The sequence below is a fragment of the Carcharhinus amblyrhynchos genome, chromosome 4, assembly GCF_965287045.1.
Source record: "Carcharhinus amblyrhynchos chromosome 4, sCarAmb.v2.hapA, whole genome shotgun sequence".
Classification (NCBI taxonomy): Eukaryota; Metazoa; Chordata; class Chondrichthyes; order Carcharhiniformes; family Carcharhinidae; genus Carcharhinus; species Carcharhinus amblyrhynchos.
The window spans coordinates 26,014,483-26,041,737 of record NC_137327.1 but is presented as its reverse complement, the minus strand read 5'-3'; the positions used below and the strand labels follow the sequence as shown (position 1 = coordinate 26,041,737).

The 27,255-nt window shown below is 39.8% G+C and overlaps 1 protein-coding gene across 5 annotated transcripts in view; it reads left to right on the top strand.

Annotated features, from left to right (window-relative positions):
- The window catches only part of zfpm1 (zinc finger protein, FOG family member 1), a 196,544-nt gene that overhangs the window by 55,399 nt on the left and 113,890 nt on the right, over positions 1 to 27,255 (top strand). For all 5 annotated transcript variants that reach the window (XM_080186879.1, XM_080186876.1, XM_080186880.1 and 2 more), the window contains exon 3: positions 20,402 to 20,497. In XM_080186879.1, coding sequence (XP_080043005.1) covers positions 20,402 to 20,497 — 96 coding nt within the window. The remainder of the gene's footprint in view (positions 1 to 20,401; positions 20,498 to 27,255) is intronic.

Here is a 27,255-nt window from a genome sequence, read left to right as displayed (position 1 = left end):
AGTCATTTCCTTGGCTGTCTGCAATAGCTCGTGTTTCATTCTCCTGCCCTGGGCCCTCTGTTTCAGTAAATGTGTAGAAGGCCTGGCCAGAAGCTCCTGCCTTTTGTGTTCAGGTCTGAAAGCTGGTGCTTGAGTTTCAGTAGAATTCAACCCAGGCCAAGTCCTCATAGCAACCAGGTGAGCAGAAATGTTGGACTTTATATGCTCGATTTTTTTTTTTCCTTTTTTAGCTTGATTTTAAGCTTGATTTTAAAAGAGAATTTAAAACCCAGCTATCTTATAAAACCTTGTATTCCTAACAATATTGACACCTTATTTTTTTATTCATTCGTGGGACATGGGTGTCACTGGCTGGCCAGCCTTTATTGCTCATCCCCAGTTGCCCAAGGGCAGCTGAGAGTCAACCACATTGCTATGGCTCTCATATGTAGGCCAGATCAGGGAAGGACGACAGATTTCCTTCCCTAAAGAATATTAGTGACAATCAAGAATAGTTTTGTGGTCATCAGTAGATTCTTAATTTCAGACATTAGTTTTTATTTAATTCAAATTCCACTATCTGCAGTGGTGGGATTCAAACAACATTACTTGAGTTTCTCTATTAATAGTCGAGTGATAATACCAGTAGGCTATCGCCTCCCCTATTTGAATAGGACAAGTTCAACAATCAAATGGCCTCAGATTTGATTGCACTCTACTGTGTTCCTTTACATTTTACTGCTGGACCTAATGGTAAACAATGAGATTTTACAACATTAAATTAATTGCTTCTCTTATTTACTATATACATAAATGATCTGGATTTGTGCAACCAGTATTGAAATTTGCTGATCCTGCATGGTACAATTTAAAGTAGGTTGTGAAAGATTGTAGGGCGGGTTTCTTCAGGATGGTCACATAGGCGAACAAATAGTGTTCTTCATTGTAGAACATTAAATTGTTGATTTACAAGTAAGGAAATAAACTTTAAAAATACATGAGTTTTGCCTGTGCTTGTTTCCTGAAATCTTTTACACTGGTTCGCGATTCAATTCACCTGAATTGGACCTTACCCACAAAGTTAGGTATGTCTCCAGGTCAAAACTGCAAGATACCTTCTATTGCTTTGAGTCAGGAAGACTCTTCTTATTGATGTTACTTTCTTAGCTGTACAAGTAGGAATATATTCAAAGATTCCATTGTATCAAAATGTTTTTTTTTGCTTTATACAAGAAACCAGATGGTGTTCACCAAATATTCAAATTTTAACTGTAGTGTTTTTAAGCTTGCTGTCAGGTGGCAGACTAAACACCCTTATTAACGTTAAGCTCATTTTCAACTGTGAGCCTGCAACTGCACCAGGTTACCACCCTTAACTGTGTTCCCGGTTTTGAAGTTGACAAGGAAAGATTGCAATCTATTATGCTCTATTTGCACTGATTCATGGAAGATTTTAAATGCAATGAATTTTAGCAGAAACCTGAGGCCTATCCTAATATCAAGTGCATTCTGGGGGTAATTTCACAATTGTACCCAAAAGAAAAATACTATTTTAAGATTCACTAATAGGAATATAAACCAATATGAAATGAGTGAAAGGAACTGAACTACATCATGGTATGATGTTCATTTGGTGGGGAGGAGGTGGGGTGAGTTTCTTTGAGACTTGCTTTCTGTTGCCATATCTTTGGAAATTTGCAGTAACTCAGTTTACACCAAAGATATGACATTGAATGGGATAAACCGCAAGGAAGTTGATCCTGTGGCAATCTTTTAAAAAAGCATTTTAGCCTGGTGACTAACAGAGAACAGCCATTTCCTTTGCTGTCTGCAGCAGATTGGGAGACAGACAAATGAGAGGGGGGCTGTACTTGACTCTTTGATTTCACCCTGTAATAACTTCACAGTGTTTCTTAGCTTCACGAACAAGTGCACAATTCTGAACACCATTAATGCCCAGAGGAAAGGAAGGCATGGAACCAAGCCAACCAAGAGGAATGCATAGCATTACTCAAGTCAGAACTCTAATCCCCCCCCGAAGGGTTTTGAAAGTGGAGAAAACAAATTCCTTGCTGTGGATGCCACTAAGTCACTCAGAATGATCACTTGTTTTGATTAGAGTGGGACACTGACTCCCAATTCTTCACTCTCTGGAATGCAGAGCAACGTTGAATAAGTTCCATGCTCTCAGCAGGGCAGACAGGGTTATGTACTGAGCCTGTCTCCCTTTTCTTTTTCACCCATATGAGTAACCATAGCACTTCTCACCCTCATTTAGCAACATATGTGCAACAAAGCCATCACAGTGCTGTTTGTCAAGGGGGAGTAGAATTAGCAACTTGCACTATGGTGCTAGCTCTGTTTCCTTTAAATATTGTGACAGCCTTTGTCCCAGGAGCAGGAACAGGAAGAAAAATTTTGAATTTCATTAAAATGTTTGGGGAATCTGCAATCAATTTTTTTTCAATTCCAAAGGACTTAGTAAAGGTTTCAATGATTTGAACCCAAGGGGCAGCATGGTAGCACAGTGGTTAGCACTACTGCCTCACAGCGCCAGGGACCTGGGTTCGATTCCCAGCCTTGGGTCACTTTGTTTGGCGTCTGCACATTCTCCCCATATCTGCGTGGGTTTCCTTTGCATGCTCTGGTTTCCTCCCACAGTCCAGAAGACCTGTTGATTAGGTGCATTGGTCATGCCAAATTCTCCCTCAGTGTACCTGAGCAGGCGCCGGCATGTGGTGACTAGGGGATTTTCATGATAACTTAATTGCAAAGCCAATGTAAGCTTACTTGTGATGCTAATAAATGAACAAAATGTGATCTGTGACCTTTGACCTGGGAATAGTACCAACATACAGGCAGGTGAAATATGTGACAGAGGGACAAAAAGAAGAGAGGAGGCAGTTAGTAAGCTGAATTAGAGAGCTGGATTTCTGAGTAATTGGGAAGCAAGTTGGGGACTGCTGCATCTGCTTCTTTCTCTTACAGTTGAATGCTGAAAATTATCCATACGTAGGAAAGAGGCTACATGAGGAGCAACTGAGGTGGGAAGAATTTTTTGGCTCAAGTTAGTGCCATGCAGCATGAATTGCCTGGAAGATCCACAAGATCTATCCATAGACATTTTCACTGCAGCGATATATCGTAGTGACCTAGATTCATTGCTATTGGGTAAATCAGTATTCACTGAACTTAAGAACTTAGTTTTAACGACACAATGTATGTGCAAATGTGTGGTGTTACTATGGGATCGCCTCTAGCCTAGCCCTTAAACATATTGCTGGATTCCATGAGAGAAGTGTCTTTGATGGAATGACATCCAATCACCTACCCTTACATATTTCCGATATGTAGATAAGACATTTGCTATGTTTAAATTTGCAGCTAAGAACTTCCTTGCACACGTTAATGGGCTGTATCCTGTAGTCAAATTCACTTTTGAAGTGGGGCAGTTATGTGGTATTTGGAAATTTTGCCAGATGGTGTTCTCTACAATGTCTGCCATGTTGGGATACCTACAGTTCCATGCATCATTGGATTGGCCTTGCAAGTAGCCTTTTAAAGAAGACCTGAGCTATTTGCTCACGGTGCAAGCTTAATGCTGAAATAGGGGCATCAAAGCATCCTGTGAGATGGCCACTGTGATCAGATTGTTGCTCACTGTTTACTGTGCAAACTCATTAATGAGCTTAATTCTGCCACTTTTTGTCCTGAACAGTATCCCATCTACTCGGATTACCCTGGAAAGGCAAGGTATCTCAAAACTTTGAGCAACCAGTGAAACTAGCCACTTCATGCTGGTGCAATGCAGTAGCAACTCAAGTGGCATCTGGCAGGGTGCTGCCATCAAGCCAAAAAAAACATTCTGCCTATCACACGAATGAGTAATGTGGCCTAAAGACTGATGGATCGTATCAAACAACATGTCTCTTCAGCTGTTTGCAAAATACAAGGTACCAGCTGTACCCAACCAACCCATGCTTGCAAAACTCAAGATGTGGATATGCCAGCGTTGGACTAGGGTAAACACAGTAAAAAGTCTGACAATAGCCAGGTTTAAGTCCAACCGATTTATTTGATAGTAAACTCACTGGCAATCGAGGTTTCGCTCTTCTTCAGGTGAATGCAGAGTTCTGGCCTCAGACAGAGCATATAAAGCACAGACAGTTTACAGATTACTGATTAGAATGCCTTCTAATCAGTAATCAGCTGATTTCCCCTCATTCATTCTTCTTGTAAAATCCACCACCACATGTGAAGTAACAAAGTGAGTTCCCAATTTTGCATCCTTCTTGAAATGTCTACACCTTTCACACTATTCATAGCACCATCCTCCTTCAATAATTTCCCTCCATTGTCTGCTAGATGGGAATGCAATTGCCTGTTTCCATTCTTATCTATCCAGACTTTGCCAGATAATAATCCTCTCTTCCTGCCCTGTTAACTTGGGCCTCTCCTAAAAAATCTATCCATGGCTACCCTTTCTATTTCCCATGTACAAGCTACTGCTTGGATATCATCCACAAACACGACTTCAGATTCCAGATGTATACTGATGGCACCAAGCTTTGCCTCATCACCATCTTTCTCAACTCCTCCATTGCCTCTGTTTTCTTAGACTGTTTGTTTATCTGTCATACAGACTGGGTTGAGAGAAATTTCCTCCACCTAAACTTTGGGAAGATTGCAACCATTTTCTTTACCTTTGCTACAGACTTTGTTTGCTAGCTGTGAAAGTGATCCCTGGCAATGGTTTAATGCTGAACCAAAATGCCTGCAGCCTTGATGTCCTATTTATTACCCTCTGCCAAGATAAGATTCCTACTACATCCAAACATTTGCAAGTTGGTTTCCACTTACACGACATCACCCAAATCCAGCTGTTGTCTTAACTCATTTGCTGCTGACACTCATTAATGTTTTTACTATTGCCAGATCAGACTATTCCAACACTCATATGGCTGGCCTTCCAGCTTCTGTGCTTATTTAAATCTCGGTTGCATGTACCCTAAATCGTACCAAGTTCCATTCACCCATTATCCTTGTACTTGCTGCTAAATTGATAACAATCTGGCAATACCAGAATTTTACAACATTCACCTTTGTTTCAATCTCTGATCTCTATGCTCCTCCAGTTCTGGCTTTTTACACGTCCCACTATTTTAATTGAGCTACCATTCATAGCTATGCTTTCAATTTCGAAGGCCCTAAGCTATGGGAAATTCATCCCTCTACCTCTCCACCTATCTCACTACTGCTGTAAAAGCTTCCCTATAATGACATCTCATGATGTCCTAATATCCTTGTGGTTGGTTTGCTGTCAAGTTTTGTTTGTAATACGTTTGTGGAGTGTTTTACTAAAAGCGCTACTTATGATTTTGCATACCTCACTTCAAGCAGACGGCCAAGGAGAATGTGGCATTTGAGAGGTCAGTGGTATTTTGTCAGTGCCAGGTTACTGACTAAACACGTACACGATCATATTGACGTACCTGTTGCAGTAACATACCAACCCTTCCTCTGCCTCAATATTAGAGGACAGTGGTTTAGTGATGATGTTACTGGACTAGCAATGCAGGGGCCTCGACTAAAGCTTGAGAGACAAGTTCAAATCCCATCACGGCAGCTGGTGGAATGCCCAAGTCATAATGAAAGGGTTGAGATACTAACTTGACTAAAAATTGATCAAAAGGAGGCATCAGATACACTGGCTTCACTTAAAATTGATAAGTCACCAGGCGGCCAGATGAAGTGGACCCAAGGATATTGAGGAAAGAAAGGGGAGGGAGTTATGGAGACACTGGCCAAAATCTTCCAATCCTCCTTTGGTACGGGGATGGTGCCTGATGACTGAATTGCAAATGTTGCGTTCTTGTTTAAGAAAGGATATAAGGTTGAGTCCAGTTAGTTTAACCTTGGTGTGAAAACATGTAGAAATGATGAATTGGTACAAAATTAATGACCATTTGTACAAATGTGAATTAAGGAAATCCAGCAAAATAATAAATAATTTATTACAGCAAAAATACATAATACTCTATTTTAGAATCCATTATTTAGCAGTTTCAAAAGATATTTACATAAGAAAACCATATTGTCGCTAAGTTGTCCCTTTTCCTGCAGGTGGGAGCAGAGAAGACCAATTTCAATTTGAAGTATGAATCCGTGTAATTTTGGGTTTGTCAAGGGCAAATTGTGTTTAACCAGCTTGCTTGAACTTTTTGATGTGATGAGGTGGATGAGGGTTAACTTGATGTACATGGATTACCAAATGGCATTTAATGATGGGTTACATAACAGGCTTGTGAGCAAAGTTAGAGCCCATGAAATAAAAGGGACAGTGGCAACATGGATATGAAATTAGCAGAGTTGAAGGAAACAGTAGTGACGAAACATTATTTCTGAAACCTGAGGAAAGTCCAAAGATATTTGGCCATACTAATTTGACCCTAGTGTCAGGGGACTGGCAGGGTAAATATGAGGGGTTACAGGAATAGGGCCTGGATGGGATTGTGATTTGGGCCGAATGGCCTCCTGTGCTGTAGGGATTCTATGATTGATTATACATGGTACAGATAAATTATGTTCAGTTATTGGACCCTACTTTGTCTGGTGTACTTTCATGATCTAGACTTGGGTATCCAGGGTGAAGTTTCAAAATTTGCAAACGACAAAAACGTTGAAGTATTGTGAACTATAAGGAGGATAATGATAAATGTCAAGAGCACGGAGACAAACTGGTGGATGAGTAGCAGATGAAATTTAATGCAGGGAAGAATGAAGTGATTCATTTTGGTCAGAAGAACAAGATAATTGTATATGGGGCATTGAATATGCCATTGCTTGTTGAGAAAGTGTTTAATAAATCACTGAGATTGAGACAATGGAAAGATCTAGTGGGAGGTTAGTAAGAGAGCACCAAAGTGGAATTGGTTTCAGTAACAGGATGACCTTGATTTTGGAAGAGAGGAAATTTCTCTTCCAGGATTTTGGGTGGTGGTTGAATTGTTCAGCGGTAGCCTAATGGTCAGAGCAATAAAGTAGAATTTGAGGTCATATATGTTGAGTTTTCTGTAGCCACGTATAGTCACTGAGCAGCTGAGTGCAGGAGGGATCCAAAATAGAGCTACTGGGCCACATGAGGAAATCCAGGGGATGGTTTTTCTAGTGAAGTGGGATCACCCAAACACAATTTTTGGAAGATCATTTAGGTTAAAATACATCCCTGCATAGGTGGAATCATTTTGTAATTGATTTAAATTGATCCTGCTGTTAGGCGTTCATGTAAAATAAAATTTCTCATGTACTTTTTTTTTGCAGTTTAGGCTTGTTCAGACTTTCTTGGAAAAGGTAGCTTTATTTCATTTTTAAAAAGTACTTAGCTATCGGTGGGCAATTTTCTCATGCATTTCCTTCCTTAAATTAAGATATCCCATTTCTATTTTAATATGTAAAAAACTAAATTAGGCTATGGTTTGTATTTTTCCAACTAAAAAAAATACTGAGTAATATGTTTTATTTAAATTTAACTTTGCCTGTTTCAAAAAAAAATTATTCATCTATACCTCCTCTAAGTCACCTAGCATGTCTCTGACTGAATCAGCTTTCCAGCCCCATGTGTGATTTAAGTTCCCTTTCCACCCACTCTAATTTAAGAAGATGGTTTCCTCCCTCTCGTGCAGCAATCAAGAATGTTGACCTGCACAGCTTGTCTTCTCACAATAGAGAATAAAGCTGTTTTATGTAAACTTTGGAAACTGTGTTCTGGGGTGGGAAGAAAAGTGAGGAAATGTCCAGAATAGAGATTCCCAATACTTGTTTAAAGAAAAAGGTCAGTTTTATAAATAAAACTACCTAGAGGAGGCTGTGGTGGCATAGCGGGGAGAGAACTGTATACTGATGCTCCAGCAAAGGCGAAGATCAGGACTGTAAGGACATAGATTTCAAAAATATGGATGGGATTATGAGAACGAGGAAAATTAATTTTCTAATTTGCAATGGCCCATGGAATTCAAGCAGCCAACGCAAGCACAATCGATTTGATCACTCGTACCTAAAGTCAAGTATATATATATATTCCTTGATTTGATGTGTTAGCATTGACTTTCATTTGTTATTTTTTTCCACTATTTAGGGCATGTGATCAGGAGTTAACATGGCCTTGATTTCAGTTTCCTGAACAAGATCAATTTACTTACGGCAATGTTGTTTCCTCTCAGGTTGGGTTATTACATTTCACCCTGCATTGAAAGACCTGTCTAGTGTGGGTACAGTTATTTTAGAATCAGACCAACATGTATATCCATATCTTTGATTCTCATTTCTGTTGGTGTTTAATTAGTGACTTTTTTAATATAGACGGTAAATGTTTTGAGAGGGACCCTCTGTTGATTCCATTTGGAATATTTTGCCTTTTGTCCAACTTTCTAAATTCTTATTCGCTTTAATGTTATTTAATTTTTCTCCCATCATTCTTGTATATTTGCTATCTTCTGGGGTAGTGGTAAAAGATCCCATGGTTATCTTACTGTCCTGATATAGCACACACACATTTGGTGTGTAGTATTTGAAAGCTGGAAATCAAATTAAAAGGAATACTCCATAGTGAGCGTGGTGGGTGAAAGAGAGGTGACAACCCAAATGGTCAGGCTGGAGTATGTTCTATATAATATGCCAAGCAGTGGAAGACTATTGGAACAATAAGTCAGACAAACCAAATGACCCCACAGTTCCCTTGTTGCAATATTGGAACGGATAACCCTGAAGAAGTTGTGCTAATAGTTTTTTGAATTGTTTTTTCAAAATAAAATCCATGACCTGATCTTTTCTACCATTCTATCACCCTACTATTTCAGATAAATTAACTGAATTTCCTATATTCTTTTTAGACCCATAACATTTTAAACCATGTGCCCAGTGTCTCAGGCAAATTGTGGCAAATGGAAGAACTTCCCTAGGTGTGAATTCTCATTGCCTGTGAACATTTTATAGACCTCATTCAAATTTTCCACCTGTCCTGCCTTGCTCTATCTTTTCCAAAGAATGAAGTGCCATGTGGGCTGTGTTTCCCTGTAATTTCACGATAACAAAGCAGGGATTAAGGTAACATCTTTAAAGTTGAACTTTGACTAGAGGTGTAATCCACCAAACAAGGAGCAGGAGTCGACCATTTGGCCCTTTGACCCTGCTCTGCCATTCAATAAAATCATAGCTGACCTGACTGTATCCTCCTGTCTAGCCCAGGTAAGCCATCACCCCCTTGTTTATCAAGAATCACTTGACTTTTGACCTACTTAAAGCCTGAGTCCAAACATGAGCAAAAGAGCTGTACTAAAAAGGGGAGGTGAGAGCTTACGCCATGGACATCAAGACAATATTTGACCAACTGTAGCATTAAGGAGCCCTGGCAAAATTGAAGTAAATGGGAATTGGTTGGAATCATAGCTAGCAGATTGGAAGATGACAACAGTTGTTGGAGGCAAATCAGCTCAGTCCCAGGATGTTTCTGCAGGAGTTCCTCAGCATTGTATCCTAAGCCCAACCATTATTGTTCCATGGTAAAGTAGGAAGTGGGAATGTTCGCTGCTGAATGCACCATGTTCAACACCTTTTACAATTCCTCAGATACTGAAACACTCTATGCAGTATGCAACATGACCTGGAACATTCCAGCTTCGACTGATAAGTGACAAGTAATTTCCATGCCGGAGAAGTGCCAGGCAGTGTCCTTCTCCAACAATTGTGAATCCAGCCATCTCCCCTTGGGCATTCAATGATATTTCCATTGCTGAATCCCCCACTACCAACATCCAGAGGGTTACCAATGACCAGAAACTGAACTGGACCAGCTTTATAAATACTATGGCCACAACAGGTCAAAGGCTGGGAATTCTGTACTAAGTAACTTGCCTCCTGACTTCCCAAAGCTTGTCCACCATCTATAAGTAAGGAATGTCATGGAATAATTCTCCACTTGCCTGGATGAATGCAGCTCCAACAACACTCAACAAGCTCAGCACCAGCCAGGGCGAAGCAGGCCACTTGATTGGCACCCCAGCCACCACTGACATACAGTGTGTACCATCTACAAAAAACTCACCAAAGCTCATTCAACACCACTTTCCAAAGCTGTGATCTTTACCACCCAGAAGGATGAAGGCAGTAGATGCATGGGATCGTTACCCCCTCCCACTGCCACCTCCAAGTCCCACACTCAGTTGACTTGCAATTATATTGTTATTCCTTCACTGTCAATGGGTCACAATCCCTTCCTAATGGTGTGTGAGTGTACTTGCACCAGATGGACTACAACCATTCAAGAAGGCAGTTCACCACCACCTTCTCAAAGGCAAATAGGGGTTGGCAGGAAATGCTGGCCCAGATGGTAATGCCCACACCCTAAGTCCCACACCAAAAACTGAACACAGAATCTAGTTTGATATTCTGGTGCAATACTGATGTGCTATCCTTCAGATGGAACATTAACCGAATCCCTATGTAGCCATTCAGATGGATGTAATCGATCTCGTGGCACTACTTCAAATATTGTGCAACATTCTCCCACACAACAACCTGGCCAATATGTATCTCCTGACACTCATCTGAAGACCAGATGACGTGGCTAGTATTTATCCCTTGGCCAATTCACTTTTAAAAGAAAAGTGCCTGGTCATGACCACATATGCTGTTTGTGGGAGTTTACTGTGTTCAGCTTGGCTGTTACCAATCGTGACTATATTGCAAAACGTTCATTAGCTGTAGTGTGCTTTGAGATTTGTCAGCTGCTTCTTAAATGCAAGTCTTTCTTGGAACAGCGCAGGGATTTGTCTCTGGGTCAGAATCCTGGAACTCACTCCCTCACAGCATTGTGGTGTATCTACGCCACATGAACTGCAGTGGTTCAAGAAGGCAGCTCAGCACCACCTTCTTGGGGGTAATTAAGAATGGGCAATAAATGCTAATTAGCCAGTGATGCCAACATCTCAAGAATGAATTAAGCTCCAATTTGATAGTAAGAGATGATGAAGCATGAGCGATAGGCAGTGCAGGACGGTAGTGTGGCCAGCTATTTGAAAGACTCCAGAGAGGTCAAAGAGAATGAGTAGAGAAAATGCATCATGATGGCAATCACAGATATTTGTGATTCTATTCATCCCAATTAAACAAGGGTCATTGCCAAATTAAACTGTGCCTCTGGAGTCAGGGGTGACACTTGACCGTTCATTAAAGTGACTGACTCCATTAAACTCTAGGCAAGTACATGTGGCAGACTCACATTTGTAGCAGGGCCTATTGACTTTTTTAAACTAGTCAATACAAATGTTGCACTTCTGTTCAAAGAATTTCAGGACAAATCCAAGAATTAGATGAGTCAGTTTAACCTTGACGGTGGGAAAGCCTTTTAGAAATTATAATCTGGGACAAAAGATGCAGTTGCTTCGATAAAATTAAAAGCCAACGCAGATTTGTAAAAGGACAGATTTTGTCTAATTACCTTGAGGGGGTTGAGGAAGATAATGCCATGTTCATGGACTTCCAAAAGGCATTTGATAAAGTGTCTCATAATTGACTTGCCTCCAGAGTTGAAGCCCATGAAATAAAAAGGATAGTGGCAGCATGGATCTAACATTGACTGAGTGACAAAAAAAGTGAATTGGTGAACAGTTTTTATTGACTGGAGGAAGGCATATGTTGGGGCTCCCTGCAGGTCAATAGGAGGACAAATGCTTTCTTGATGTACGTTCCTAACTTAGACTAGGGTGCACCTATACATTTCAAAATTTTGCAGATGAGACAAACTTGGAATTGTGAGGATAGTGATGGATTTCCAGAGGATGCAGGCTGGTGATATGAGAAGAATGAGGTGATATGTTTTAGTAGGGAGAATGAGAAGAGTCAATTTAAAATAAATGGTATAATTGTAAATTGGATAGAGGAATAGAGAAATACGAGGGTGTAAATACACAAAATACAGGGCTGGTTGAGAAAATAATTAAAAAGGCATACAGGATCTTCGGCCAAAGAGTATAAAAGCAATGAAGTTTGGATGAACCTGTTGTGTCCGATACTAGTACTGCACTTTAGGAAGGATGTGAAGGCCTTAGAATGCAGAAAAGATTATAAGAATGGTTTCAGCGATGAGAGTCTTCAATTATGTGGACAATTTGGAGAAAGTGGGGTTGAGTTCCATTAAGAGAAGGTTAAGAGGAGATTTGATACAGGTGCTCAAAATCATGAGGGACTAGGAAGAGTAGTTAGGGAGAAACTATTTCCATTGGCAAAGGGGTTGAGAATCAGAAGAGATCGGCTTTTGGTGATTGGCACAAAAAATGGCTACGTGATGAAAAACCTCATTATGTCAGAGGTGGTTAGGATCCAGCATGCACTGTTTGAGAGTGTGGTGGAGGCAGATTCAGTCATGTCTTTGAAAAGGGAATTGGTGAAGTACTTGAAGTGAAAATGCTTGCAGGGGTCCAGGAAACATGGGGGAATTGGGATCAGTTGAGTTGGATATGATGGACTGAATGGAAGCCCTCTGTGCTGTAACCATTCTGAGTCTTCCAGGTCCACCCAAAAGATTCTGCTAACTCCCAGTTCCTTCCTCTTGCAAAGTATGAACCTTTCCTGATGATGCCACCACACCCTTTATTTCCTCTCCTATACGCACAGTAGTACAGATATGTTCTCTGCTCACACACAGCAATTAGGTTTCAGCAACTAGTACAATTTCTTTTAGCATTTGACTTGCTATACTTAATATTAATCCACTTTTTAAAAATTATCTGACATTCATGTAAATACATTTTAGTTTATTCTTTGCTGCATTTATTTGTTTCCCTCCTGCTCCCTCAGTTTAAAGTCCTTCTCTACTGTTTAATTTATTCTGTTGGCTAAGATTAATGTGCAGCTTTTGATTGTAAAAACTTTCCTACTTTGGGAAGTAGTTGGGGTGAGCCAATTATTTGAAATCCTCTGTTCTACACCATGTGTCGAGCAGCTTAATCTGTCTGTTTCGCTGGGATCCATTCTGAGATTTACAGTTTTGAATCCCTTTTCAAAATAATCCCCAATTCCTGAAATGTAATTATATGTCAACAAATATTGTTGGTTTCCATATGGACCATAAGATCTGGTATATCCCTTTCATACTTCACAATCTGACCCATCTACTCAGTCAACTGCTATATCAAACTTGAGTATATCAGGAGTAGCGCACCATTCTTAGTCAACACATTCTGTTGAACCTTGTTACATAGGAGTATCCCCTACGACTGCAATATTGCTGTCAATCTTGCATGCTCCCTATGTCATTCATCTGCTCATAATTACCATCCCCTTCTGGTTCTTTGCAAATCTCTTATTGCCTATTGTTTATTCATTTCCGGATCTGTCATCTGTGTTTTAGTTTTCTGCGCTGTCTCCTTTTAACTTTGTTGTAGCAGACCTCGTGAAACTTACTTTCCAGTTATGTTTCTTCTTTGCAAGTATTACACAATGTAGTTAGCTCTTGAGGGACTATTGGTACTTCATGCAGATGTATTTCCTCAGATTACATAGGCCATTTGGCCTTGCCAGTCCATACTGGTCTTTAGGCTCAAGCCTCCTCCCATCTTTCCCCATTGAAATCAACCATTAAACCATCTATTCCCTTCTCCCAGATACGCTTGTCTAATTTTTCCTTAAATACATCTGTACTACCCACTTCAACCACTCTGTGATACTAAGTTCCACATTCTTATCAGTGTTTGGATGGAGAGGTTTCTTCTGAATTCCCTATTGAACTTCTTCATGGCGATCTTGTATTGATGTATTCTAATTATGCTCTTCCCTACAAGTGGAAACATTCTCTCTGGACACAAGCTCTCATCAGTTTAAAGACCTCTATTCAATAACCCATCAGCCACCTTTTTTCAAGAGAGAAGAGACTCAGCCTTTTAATCCTTTCCTGATCAGTGACTGTTCACATTTCTGACATCATCCTTGTAAATCACTGCACCCCTTCCGGTGCCTCTCTTTTTTAACATTAAAAAATGATCAGAATTACACATAGCAAATCAGTGTGGTTGAACCAAGTTTCAATCCTGGTTTAGTGTTACTTTCTTGCTTTACGATTCTATCCCCCTTGAAATAAAAATTAGTGCTTGAATTGTTTTTTTTTGCGGCCTTGCTAATCTGTGGCTCAACATTTAGTGATTGATGCATTTGTACTCTGAGATCCCTTTTGTTTTTGTACCTCGCCTACACTTGCACCTTCCAAATAATAAATGACCTCCCTGTTCTTCCTCCCAAAAGTACAACTTCAGTTATCTGTGTTGAACTTCACTTGCCGATTCTCCAAGGTTATTAATGGTCTCCTGCAATACAGGCTGCCTTGGTATTGACTATTACCCCTCCCCTCACCCTTTCTTGGTGTTTACAGCAGCCATCTCAATTCAATGCATTGCAAAGAAAGATAGAATTTATCTTTTGTATAACATCTTTAGCTTTCTTCGAGCTATCCAAAGTGCTTCTCAGCAAATTAATTATTTTTGAAGCATATTCACTGTTATGTTAGAGTTCTAGCATCATAGAGCAATACAGCACAAAAACAGGCCCTTCAGTCCAACTGGTCCATGGTGCCCTCCCAGTTAGTCCCAATTTCCTGTGTATGGCCCATATCCCTCCAATCCTTTCCTATTCATGTACTTACCTCAATGCTTTTTGAATATTGCTACTGAACCTGCCTCAACAACTTTCTCTGGCAGTTCATTCCATCCATGCATCACCCTTTGCATGAAGAAGTTGCCCCTCAGCTGCCTTTTAAATCGTTTCTCTCTCTCTCAAACCTATGTCCTCGAGTTTTCAATTCTCCTACCCTTAGAAAAAGGCTGTGCGTGCGTTCACCCTACCTCGTGATTTCTACATCTCAGTAAGGTCATCCTTCGTTCTCCTACATTCCAAGGAATAAAGCCCTGGCCTGGCCAACCACTTCCTGTAACTCGGGCCCACTAGTCCTGGCAACATCCTCATAGATCTTCTCTGCACCTTCTAGTTTATTAATGTCATCCCTAAAACAGGGTGACCAGAGCTGTACACAATACTCCCAAGAACAGCCTCACTAATGACTTATACAACTGTAATGTAATGTCCCAACTCCTATACTCAGTACCCTGATTGACGAAGGCCAGTGTGCTAAATGCCTTCTTCACCACTTTGTCCACCTGTGATGCCACTTTTAATAAACTATGTACTTGTATTGTTGGCACATTGCACACAGCACTGTCCAATCATTGGCGGTGAAGTATTTGCCAAGTAAACCTATTTTAATGCTGTTGGTTCAGAGAACAATGTTAATCAGTGCACTGAGTGAACTTCCTCTTCAAATGAGATTTTTACATCCATCTTATCAAGCTGATATAGCATGGTTTGACATATCCCATTTATACATAATTATGTAACCGCCTTAATGATTTTGGCACAGGTATTCAAACCCTAGTACCAAGATGTGGAAGTATCCCCTCATGTTAGAGCAATTGTTGGTATTGTAATCTGCAGAGTAGTAATGGAGCTAAGGAAGAACCAGCTTAGTCTTGCGTTTATTGAAAGTGGTGATTATCTATTTTCAGTTTTGTTGTTGAGGTTGAATGGCACTTCTATTCATTCCTTCATGTGGAACCATTGGCTATGTCAGCGTTTATTGCACATCCCTAATTGCCCTCAAGAAGATGGTGGTGAGCCTCTGCCTTAAACTACTACAGTCCAAGTTGTGTAGATATACACAGCATGCTGTTAGGGAATTCCAGGATTTTGACCCAGCGACAGTGAAGGAATGGCAAAACGTTTCCACGTCAAGACGGTGAGTGACATGGGAGGGGAACTTCCAGCTAGTGGTGTTCCCATGTATCTGCTGCCCTAGTCCTTCCAGATGGTAGCACTTGTGGTTTTAGAAGGTGCTGTCTAAGGAACCTTGATGAGTTCCTATAGTGCATTTTGTGGGTGGGGCACGCTGTTGCACATCTGTGCATACAAGTTATGCATTGGGAGCCCCAAGTAATGCAGGGTAACAAGAGAATTGTGGCACACAACAGTCATAATCTGGGTGAAATAAAATGGCAAGAGGTAGGGTAAAATGGATGATATCTCCTCTTTACTGTCTTTGGGAGCGGCCAAGGGCTCCTGGAAAGATTGACGTTGTAGTTTTTAAACAACAGTAAGAGAAAAGATTATGAAAATGTTTGGGATTGAAGTTGCACATTGATGAAGTCAGATTAGATTAAAATTAATATTATTGCATGTTAGTCTTTTGGCTAATTTGCATAAGAATGAGCAAAAAAATTTTGGTAATTAGTATTCCCCCACGATGTATTGCGTCTCTAAGCCAGGCTTTGCAAGGCTCTAAACCTGAGCTAAAATAATTTGCTGTTTTAGAATCCAATGTAATATCTTATGCTTTGTATAGGGATTGTCTCAACAGCATTAAGTTCGACTCTGTTTAAATCCGTAGTTCTGAATATACATGGTTAAGCTGACTGAAAATTTCTTCTGCGTGTTACAGAGGAATAAATGGAGATTGCAAGAATGTTTTATTGGTTAGATCACACAATTTTATCCTTGCCCACTATTACTCATTTTTCTTTTCTTTCAGCAGAGAATCCACTCAAAAAAAAAGTTTAGGAAAATTATTTGGAAATACTCCAGTAAAGGCTGCTTGTTTTTACCAGACTTTGCCCTCGCTGTATAAAAGGGAAGTACATACTTATCAGATGTGAGCTAGGACAGGGATTAGGGTTAGGGAGTTTGGAAGCAGTGTGTATGTTACACCTGGTACTGGTTTGTTTGTCAAAATGATAAGTTGATAACAATATTAAGGTCATGGAGGAAGACTGTATTTCCAATCAACTTTCTTTATTCATGAGGAGATGATATTTTAAAATTGGAATCGCATGTTTTCTGTTATTACTTTTAGAATCCATTCAATTTTGGCAGCTTTTTGATTTATGTGATAATTTTGTTATCTTTTCAGCATTGATAATATAAAAGTTAATGACGTGGCGGAATAGCTGTTTATGACACATCAATTTGAAAATGTTAGTTATCATGCTTCAGTATAAAGACAAACATGCACTTTGGGCGATAATCTATACACTGTCATATACAGACTAACAAGGTAAACTTATCAAAGAAATCTTGCTGCCATAAATATAGAATTTATCAAGTTGCTATGAAAGCATGTTGTGACAGTTGTTAAGGCACACCATTACTCACTATATTAGCAAATAATTCCAATACATTATTAAGATGACTTTTCAGATAGCCATAGCATTGGCTCCCTCATTGTATCCTACTGTACTTAGAATGAGTTTTGCCTGTTAGTTAAAAATAATGGCTACAAAGAATGCCAATAAATGTCATTTATCTTTTCAACAGTAAGCTTTGGAAGATCTATCTTGAGTTGAGTTGCATTGTATGAATTTATGGAGGTGTTGAAATTAGCCCAGAGAAGATAATAATGAAGGATATTTGTGATTTAAATTATGTTAATTCATTTGGCTCTCTTTTATAGTAACACATAGGGAGGTAAGCGGACTTGTGCAACTCTAAGTACCATAGACAACCAAAGACCTGTGGTATGCAGGTTTCATAGGAACTGAACAGGCACAGGCCATTCACCCACTTGAACCTGTCCATCATTGAGCTTGGTCTTAGTTTTTCTGCACTCAGTCCCATTCCTGCATTTGCTCCATATCTCTTGATACCTAAATTCACAAAACACTTTAATGATTTCTGTCTTGAAAGCTTCAGTTGATCCAGCATTTAGATCCTTTTGGGGAAATGTCTACTACTCTTTGTGCAGCAATGCTTCTCGATTCCCTCCTGAATGGAGAGGCTATTTTATGGTTCTGTCCCTTTTGTTCTGTGTTCTCAACCTTAACCTGGGCACAAACCTGAAGCAAATTATTTTGCTTTATCTACCCGAATGAATTATTTTATCATGTTAAACACCTCTATTAAACTACCACTCAATTTTATGTAGTGACACAAATGGGCAAAAGTTTGTTACCTGATCTCATAATTTAATCCTTTAAGTCTCTCTTTCCTGTATGTCTGATGAATTTTTCACTGACAGACAATGGGACAATGATGCATATGGCTGTGTGACACAAAAGCAGTAATGTCGCTCATGTTTTCATGGTATTGTGGCAAAAGGAAAAATTGATCAGAATGATTATCCCAAAGTTGTTCAAGTTTTTTTCCAACAGTGCAATGCTGTATTTATGGAGCTTAGTTGAGGAAAAACATTCATATTACTTCAAAAGTGCAGTACATTGATGGTCTAAAAGACCATGCACTCACTCATTGCTTGATTGCCATTTGGGTGTAAAGGTACTAGAATCTTGAATGTTCTGAAATTACAGAACAAAAACTGTCCAGTCAGCATTTCTGAATTGGGTATGATATTCCAATCATACCTAATTTCACATTCAAAGCAAAACATACCTGTCACAAAGGGAGCCATGGGATGTTTGTGGAAAGATAGATAATTGAAAAATTTCTGTTAAGCAGTCATGTGTTAAGCGCAGAGAGTGGGTAAACCTTCTTGCTTCAACAGTGACCAAGATGGAAATTTGAAAGGGAAATTTTATTGAAATCTTCAACAAAATGTAACTAGTAAGAGGATTGATGAGATTGTCTCTGGACATTGCCTTTTAGTTGATAATTTAATATCTTGGGCTATATTGATTTGATTCCAGATAAATTCAAATAGCTTTTTAGAAGTATATGGTATTGTTTTATCCAACAAAATTACATATGTATAATTGGAATGACCTTAGAACTTCACATATAATGGTGAGTCCTGGACCTATATGTGCTCCACATACATTGTTCAGGACTTAGAACACCTTGGGCATCTGTTCGCTTGTACTTGGTAATTTGATCATTGTTATGATACGTGTATAATGAGGTGTACAGTAATTAAAAGTCACTTAAATAAAACTGCATTTTGATGTTAGAGTCGAAAGGAATTTGTGTTTGTACGTGAATACGAGACAAAGGTACTGTGAAAGGTGTTGTACCTTTAGCTGCATTTAGTGTTTTGGCTGTGATTTTGACCGTGTTTGACTTGTGGGGCAGGATTTTCCGGCTGCGCTCACCCCAAGACCAGAAATTCCTACCGAGGTTAACAGACCTTTGCCTGGTCTGTGTCCCACCTGCTATGATTCCAATGGCTGGTGGGATGGGGAAATTCTACCCAAGGTAGTCTTTTTAAAGATGTAAGGCATTGTAGGCCAGGCTTAACATCAGTTACCTTTGAGAAAATACTGGTGCTGAGAAGGATCACTATGTGGGGAAAGTGATTCAATAGCACCAAAGGGGTTCCAGAATTTTGAAAGCAAAGGAACAATGGTGTATGTCCAAGTCGGGATTGTGATATATTGAAGAAACTTAGATACATGTGAATGATTTGTAAATGATTAGTGTTCTCATGCATCTGTTACCATTGTCCTTCCAGATGGTAGAGGCTGGAAATTTGCAGCACCACTAATAATTTTCACCCACGGTGAGTGGGTACGCATTCAAGCGGCAATATGTATTTAGTTCTACTTACCCCAATGCCAAGTCTTGCCTGCATCTCTGCATCACATTACATTGAGTGCCTTGGTAATAGGGGAGTTGTAATTGTTGACGAGATGACTTCCCCAATGTCTACAGAATTTGAATGCTCTGATTTTAAGATAGAGCTGCTTTTGCCGTGGAAATATGTAAAATCACAAAGATATCAATTAAAGGCAGAACATTTATACATCTATAAACTGAATCAATGATTTATGGGCACTGTGTGGCCCAGGTGTGGTAAAGGATAAGAATTGCCTTATGTGCAATTAATACATAGGTTGTATATCGAAGTAATTATTTTTTTAAAACAATATTTGGAGAGTGCAACAAATAGGCCCACTGAAGATGCTGTCTCAGTCTTCAATTTAAATAATTCTACCTACATTGAAGGCCCTTCACATCATTGCAATACAAGAATGTGTATTGCCAGGGACTGCAGGCAATTAAAACTGCCAGTTACTTCTGTCAAAGATTTAGAGTTCGTCCCCCTGTTGTGGCACCCCTCTATATGCATTAACATTGATGTTCCTCACTTGGCCATGGGCAAACTCATAAACCTGTTATCATATGGCTATCTGCCTTGGTGTTTCTCTACCCGAATCAGTAAAAATTTACAACAGTGCCTATGGGAAGTGTGTACGGGATCCAAAACTCTTGCTATGTGCCAAGTTCTAAAAAATAAAACAAAAATTTAATTTGTGTGTGAAAAGCATTGTGCTAATTGTAAAATTACAAATGGTAATATTATTATTAATTCCCTACTTATGACATTAAAAGTATTGTGATTCATTTAAACTCTCAGTAACAAGTACTTTTTAAATTTCAGACCAAGGGTTGCCGGATGTACCCAAAACTCCAGAAGAACAGGAAGCGAACTGGTCAACAGGCAAGAGGAAGGATTCAGAAGTGTGGCAGTTGCCAGGTAAACTCCGTGCAGTTAAAAGTTTCTGTTGCTGTTTGAAAAGCAATATATAGACTTTAATTATTGCATTTCAGGATATTTTTGGCAATACTTTCACAAAGATTTGTGGAGGGGAGGGGAAGTCATGTTTAAAATATGTATGTGAATTTTTTTTGAAAGCCACTGAGATTGAGTGGATAAAATGCTGATGAATAAGCTTTCATCCTGTTCCTTCCCAGGTTGTGAATAATTAAACCATTAGTATGTCTCGCCAATCAATAAACACCTCACCCTTTGTGTGAGGAAGGTTTTGCTCTTTTAGACAGAAAAGCAGTCAGATTTTGTCAACAGAAAACTGCAAAGACAAATTTGACATGATTGGGAGAATAATGGAGGGGTTAAGTTAGGAGTTATTTTGTTTGTCAAGCAAGGTGCTCATTGATGAGCAGGAGTGCAGTGCGGCTTTGTAAGGACCAACACTTGATCCCACGTTCCTTGCACAACACTGTCCCATCTGAAAACTCCCTTTCCTCTCAATAGCTCTTGAATGTTGTCTGGCGCCTCAAATCCATCCTGATCCTTCTCAGAATTCCATATTTAAATCCTGTCAACCAGCTTTCACCTCTGCCAAACCAGGAGTGGTGGCATCTGCTTTCCTCCTTATCTATTTAATCATAGCCAGAGAATTACTTGCAATGGTATCTTCCTGCTCATAAATTTGGTTGCTGACCCATATTTACACCATCGCTCAGAATACCTATTTCTTGCTTTGTAGCATTGCCTGAATACACTCCTGTCTTAGCTCATCTGCTTGGAACTTTCATTTGATGTCTTTAGGCTTGATCATTCCAATGCACTGCTGATTTCCATAAACTTGAGGTCATCCAATTTCTGTTGACTCTGCCTTAAATCACAGCAAGTGCTATTCCCTGATTTCCCATTGGTCCTTGGTCAAACAATATTTTGATTTTAAAATTATCATCTTTGTTTTCAAAGCCCTCCATGATCTCCCTCCTCCCCATTTCTTTTATCTTCTGCAGCCACATAACATGTTGAAGTACCTGTACTCCTCTAACTCTAGCCTTTTGAACATCCACAATTTCAATTGTTCCATTACAGCTCTTGGCTGTGCCTTCAATTATTGATATTGAACTTCAGAATTACATCCCCACCTCCCATGTGGCACAGTGGCAGAGTGGTTAGCACTGCCGCCTCACAGCACCAGGGACTCAGGTTCAATTCCGGTCTTGGGGTCACTCTCTGTGTGGAGTTTGCACATTCTCCCTGTCTGTGTAGGTTTTTTCCGGGTGCTCCGGTTTCCTCCCACAGTCCAAAGATGTGTGGGTTAGGATGATTGACTATGCTAAATTAATCCTAGTATCCAGGGGATCAGCAGGATAAATATGCGGGGTTATAGGAATAGGGCCTGAGTGAGATGATGGTTGGTGCAGACTCGATGGGCCAACTGGCTGCCTCCTGCACCATAGGGATTCTATGATTCTTTCCCCTTCTACTTCTTTTTCCTCCTTTAAGACTTCGTTCTTTAAAACTTGTCACATTGACCAAGCTTTTGCCCATTTCAATGTCGTACTTTTTTAATAGTGCTCTTGTGAAGTGCCTGGGATGCTTCATTTGGTTACAAATGTTTTCGAAAATAAGTTGTTGATGTAATAACTTAGTACAATTGTCCCGTGGGACCTAAACGCAACTACATATGAACATATGAATTAGGAGCAAGTATAGACCACTTAGCCCCTCCTGTGCAATTCAATAGGATGATCTGATTTTAAGTTCAATCACATGTTCACCATATACCCGCTTACACTCGTGCCTACCCTGATAACTTTTCACCTGCCCTTGTTAATCAAGCTGCTATCTCAACTTTAAAAATACTCCACTGCCTTTTGAGGAAGAGAGTTCTAAAGACTCTCGACCATCTGACCGAAAACATTTCTCCTAATCTCCAGTTCGAATGAGACACCCTTATTTTTAAGCAGCAGTCATCTAGTTCTAGATTCTCCGACAAGGGGAAACGTCCCCTCCATGTCCACTCTGTCCGTACCTGTAAGGATTTTAAAGGTTTTGATCGAAGTGTGAGGTGGTCCACTTTGGTAGGAAGAATGGTAGGAAGGACTATTACTTACGTGGCGAAAAACTGCAGCAGGCGACGGTGCAGAGGGACCTCGGGGTCCTTGTGCATGAATCGCAAAAACCCAGCTTGCAGGTGCAGCAGGTGGTCAGGAAGGCGAATGGGATGCTGGCCTTCATAGCGAGGGGGATTGAATATAAAAGTAGGGAGGTCTTGCTGCAGCTGTATAGGGCATTGGTGAGGCCGCAGCTGGAGTACTGTGTGCAGTTTTGGGCGCCGCACCTGCGCAAGGATATTTTGGCCCTGGAGGGAGTGCAGAGGAGGTTTACTAGGCTGATACCGGAGTTGAGGGGATTGAGCTATGAGGAGAGGCTGAATAAACTAGGCTTGTACTCGTTAGAGTTTAGAAGAATGAGGGGAGATCTCATTGAGACGTATAAGATGATGAATGGGATGGATAGGATAGAGGTGGAGAGACTCTTCCCGCTCAAAAAAGACAGTAGGACTAGGGGGCACAGCCTCAAGATAAAGGGGAGGCGGTTTAGAACGGAGTTGAGGAGGAACTTCTTCACTCAAAGGGTGGTGAATCTCTGGAATTCTCTGCCCGTTGAAGTGGTGGAGGCTGCCTCGCTAAATATTTTTAAGAAGCGGGTTGATGGGTTTTTGATACGAGAAGGGATTAAGGGTTATGGGGAGAGGGCGGGAAAGTGGAACTGAGCCACGACAGATCAGCCATGATCTTATTGAATGGCGGGGCAGGCTCGAAGGGCTAGATGGCCTACTCCTGCTCCTATTTCTTATGTTCTTATGTTCTTATGAATCACCACTTACTCTTTTAAATTCCAGTGGACGCTTGTCTAGCCTCTCCAACCTTTCCTTATAAAAGAACCTGCCCATTCTTGGTGTTTGTCTAGTGAAATGTTACAGAAGCAAGACACTGTAGATGCTGAAAATCTGAAATAAAAACACAAAATTGCTGGAAATACTCAGTAGTTGCAGCAGAATCCGTGGAGGGAGGAACAGAATAACAGTTCTGGTCAATGGCCTTTCATTAAAACATAACTGTTGTTCTTTGTATTCCTTTGCTGTGAACTGATTGATATCTGACACCAATGTAAATTGCTCAGTGTCCTACTGTTTATTTTGTCTGCCTTGTTTTCCGTTCCCAAATGTATTGCCTCATATCCTTGCATTATATTCCATTTACCACTTGACTGCTCACCTGACCTGTCCAATGATATTTCCTGTCATCCATAGCTTTTTGCCTCACAGTTAATCCACATTCCAACTTTTGTATCATCTGCAACTGTACTGTCTTTATTATGCTTGATACGTTTAGGTCTAAATCATTGATGCATATCACAAAACATTAGGAACCTAATACTGAGTTTTGAGGAACCCCATTGCAGACAGTCTCAGTCACAAAAACATGAGTCGACTATTGCATTTTTGGGCACTCAGTCAATGTTGGATCCAACTTGCCACATGTCGTTGAATTTAATGAGCTTTAATTTTTCTGACCTGTGAGCCATGTGAGACCTTGGCAAAAGTCTTTTTTTTAAGACACTATATCAACTCTCCTTGTTATCTTCTCAAAAAATCGGTTGGACACCTCCTTTCCTTAACAAATGAACTCTACTGACTTGAAATATTAACTGTACTTCTTTCCACAGATGCTGCTTGACCTGTTGAGTAATTACAGCACTTTTTTGTTCTTAGTTAGATTTCTACAGTATTTTGCCTTTGTGTTGTTGTAACCATCCTAATTTTTGTTTTGAAGCACTGGTTTATACTGTCCTCAAAACTTTTCCAATAGTTTTCCCATCACCTAGGTTAAACTGACTGGCTTGTAATTATTGGTCTATCGCTTTCTACCTTTTTTGGGCAATTGTACAGCATTAGCAGTCTCTGCTCCTTGTATTGAAGAATGTACTATTAGCCATCACCTTAGGTGCCCATTTTCTAATCTTTGCCCCCTTTTTTTTCTCCATATTCATTTATCAATTTTCTGCCTTGCTTTTTCTGAAAGTAAGCCCAGAAGCGCATAAATTTTCAGAGTACCTGTAACATTAGAAGTTTGACTAACAAATGGATGGGTGCGGGTAGGACAACGAAATGGGAGCTGAGGGATGTGTTAAGGTGAGGAATGCATAAGCTGGGGGTAAGCATATATAGTTTAATCTTCCTTTGACTTGAACTCTTGACTGTATGAGCAAGAGGCAAAAATCAAATCTTAGCATAGTTGCAGTTTTTTTTGAACATTTCGTATCCTAACAACATAACATTTAACAGATATCTTAAATAGGTGTGTTCAGTAGAATGGGAGTGTTTGTGTTTAAACATAATTAAAATTGTGCTTCTCACCCCTTTCAAGGAAACCTTGACTCTTTCTAATATTCTGTAATGTACAATAAAACTCATGGATATCTGTTGGAATTCTGCAGTATTCAAGTTTGCACTCTTAATGACTTCTAAGTGTCTATTTCTCTTCCCATTCTTCAGCGTTGAAAGAAAACACAAAAGGAGACAATTTAAGTTTAATTCCAGAGGAAAGGAATTTTCATGAACAATAAAACAGTTCTACAAAATCCTCAGCCTTATAATTTATACTTTGGCTAATGACGCTACAGCTTTCATTCTTTGAATTGATAAACATTTGTGAAATTTGTGTTTCCATTTATGGAGCTGAGGGGGATTGGGAGAGAGAAGGGCTCTGACTTCTTTTAAAAGAAGCACGTGGTGAGGTGTTGATACAATATTTAAATTTTCTAAAATAAATTTGAACCTACCATTCAAAAAAAATGACTTATGGCTTAGGTAATGTGGGGGGTGTGGGGGTGGGGGGGTCAGTGGTCCACTATTTATGAATCTTGGTGTAAATGTTTGTAGGAATGAATAATGGTAGAAATTTGGCGGCCAGGAGGAAAGCATGTATTTAATGCTGCTCTTTATATTCCAAGCAGATAGTGCAGTTAACTGCATTTGTATACTGAGAGTTATGCCTGAAGAAACAGTGGCTGCCTAGTGTTTGTGTTGTCGTGTGGACTAATAAAGCCTGCTAGAATACTCAATTACCTGCACTCCACTATCATTGGTGGTGAGTGCCATCACTGCCTCAACTTGTATAGATGACAGTTTTCAGGTTCCACAGGTGACACCTGTTTCTTAGCTACATATTGATCCACGTATTGGTCATGGCTGATCTTATTGTGCCTTCAGTGTTATTTTTCTGCCTAACCCTGATACCTTTTGACTCCCTTGTTAGTCAAGAATCTATCTACCTCTGCCCTAAAAATATTCAATGATCCTATTTCTACCACTCCCTGGGGATAAGAGTTCCACAGATTAATGGCCTTCTGAGGGTGGGTAGCCAGTATTGGGTCAGCAGTTAGAGGCAGGGGGGTGTCAGAGTCTGATTGCCTGCAGTGAATCAGCAACCTGTTTTTCCTTTCCCGCATTGGAAAAGAGACGCAGAACAGGCAACCAGTTCACCATGAGTCATGTTACTGCCGAAACTCCTACACCAGCAGCCCCTCCATCTCTCCTATGCACTTTACTCCATTTGGTATGCTATTATAGAGGTTGATGCTTATGTTAAAATGACAGAGTTGCTTAACTATGCTGTTGGAGCTACTGGGCAGGCACTTATTTTCCATTTAAGATGCAAACATTGAATCTTTCTAGGAGTGACTTTCTAATGTGAATGTAGAAATGTTGCCCATCTATTTTTCAAAACTGCCATTTATTTTAAGTAATGATCATAACAGAGCTATCAGGTTTTTTAACAACCGGATTAGTTAAACAACTAAATGTTTGGGGGTGGGGAGAAAGACAACATGATTTACAATGATTCCCAGTTTTACATTTATTTAGTGCTGCTTTTGGAGATTGCAATGTTGATAAGCATTTCATTTAATCATATTAATGCAGCTTGGGAAATAACATATGCTGAAGTTGGCCAGAAGAAGAGTTCTTTAACTATTACAGTAATATCTGTAAATTATTTTCTAGGTTGGGTGTAATTTTATCATGTTTATTCTTACATTTAGATATTTAATCCCAAGTGGCATATTCGTTTTCACTTGTGGTGTTGGCTAACAGATTGTTCTACACACTTTCAACACCACTACTACCCTTCAAACTTAGTAGAAAGTTACATTTTACTTTTTGCGAAAAGACCATTTAGTTGTAACAAATCATTATTGAATCAATAAGGGCAATCGCACTACTGAGCAGGCATTTTCTCTGGATGATCAATAACTTGCAAAATACACCAAGTGCTCATGAACTGAGACCTTGAGTGCAATTAAAAAAGAAATTGAAGACTTTGTGATCCTGTTGCATGACTAAATTATGGGCCAGTAAAATTGCACGTGTATCCAAACTGTCAAACAGAGTTGTGTGCACATAATGGAGGGTTTTAATGATTTGCCAACCAATGTGAACACCTCAAAATCCTCAGTTTTAAAAACTTGTGCTATATCCATGTGGCCCCCACCACCACAGATTTGGAATTCTATCATTTCCACTTCAATATTTCTGTTACTGAAGCACTATTTTATCAGTTATTCGGTGGTGATGATCAAATTTCACTATCTTGTGACCTCTTTGCAGTCTGAATTGAATAGGCATCCAAACCAATTCTAGTTCTCTGAATCATCTTTTTATTCTTGTAGCTGTTTACTGAAAT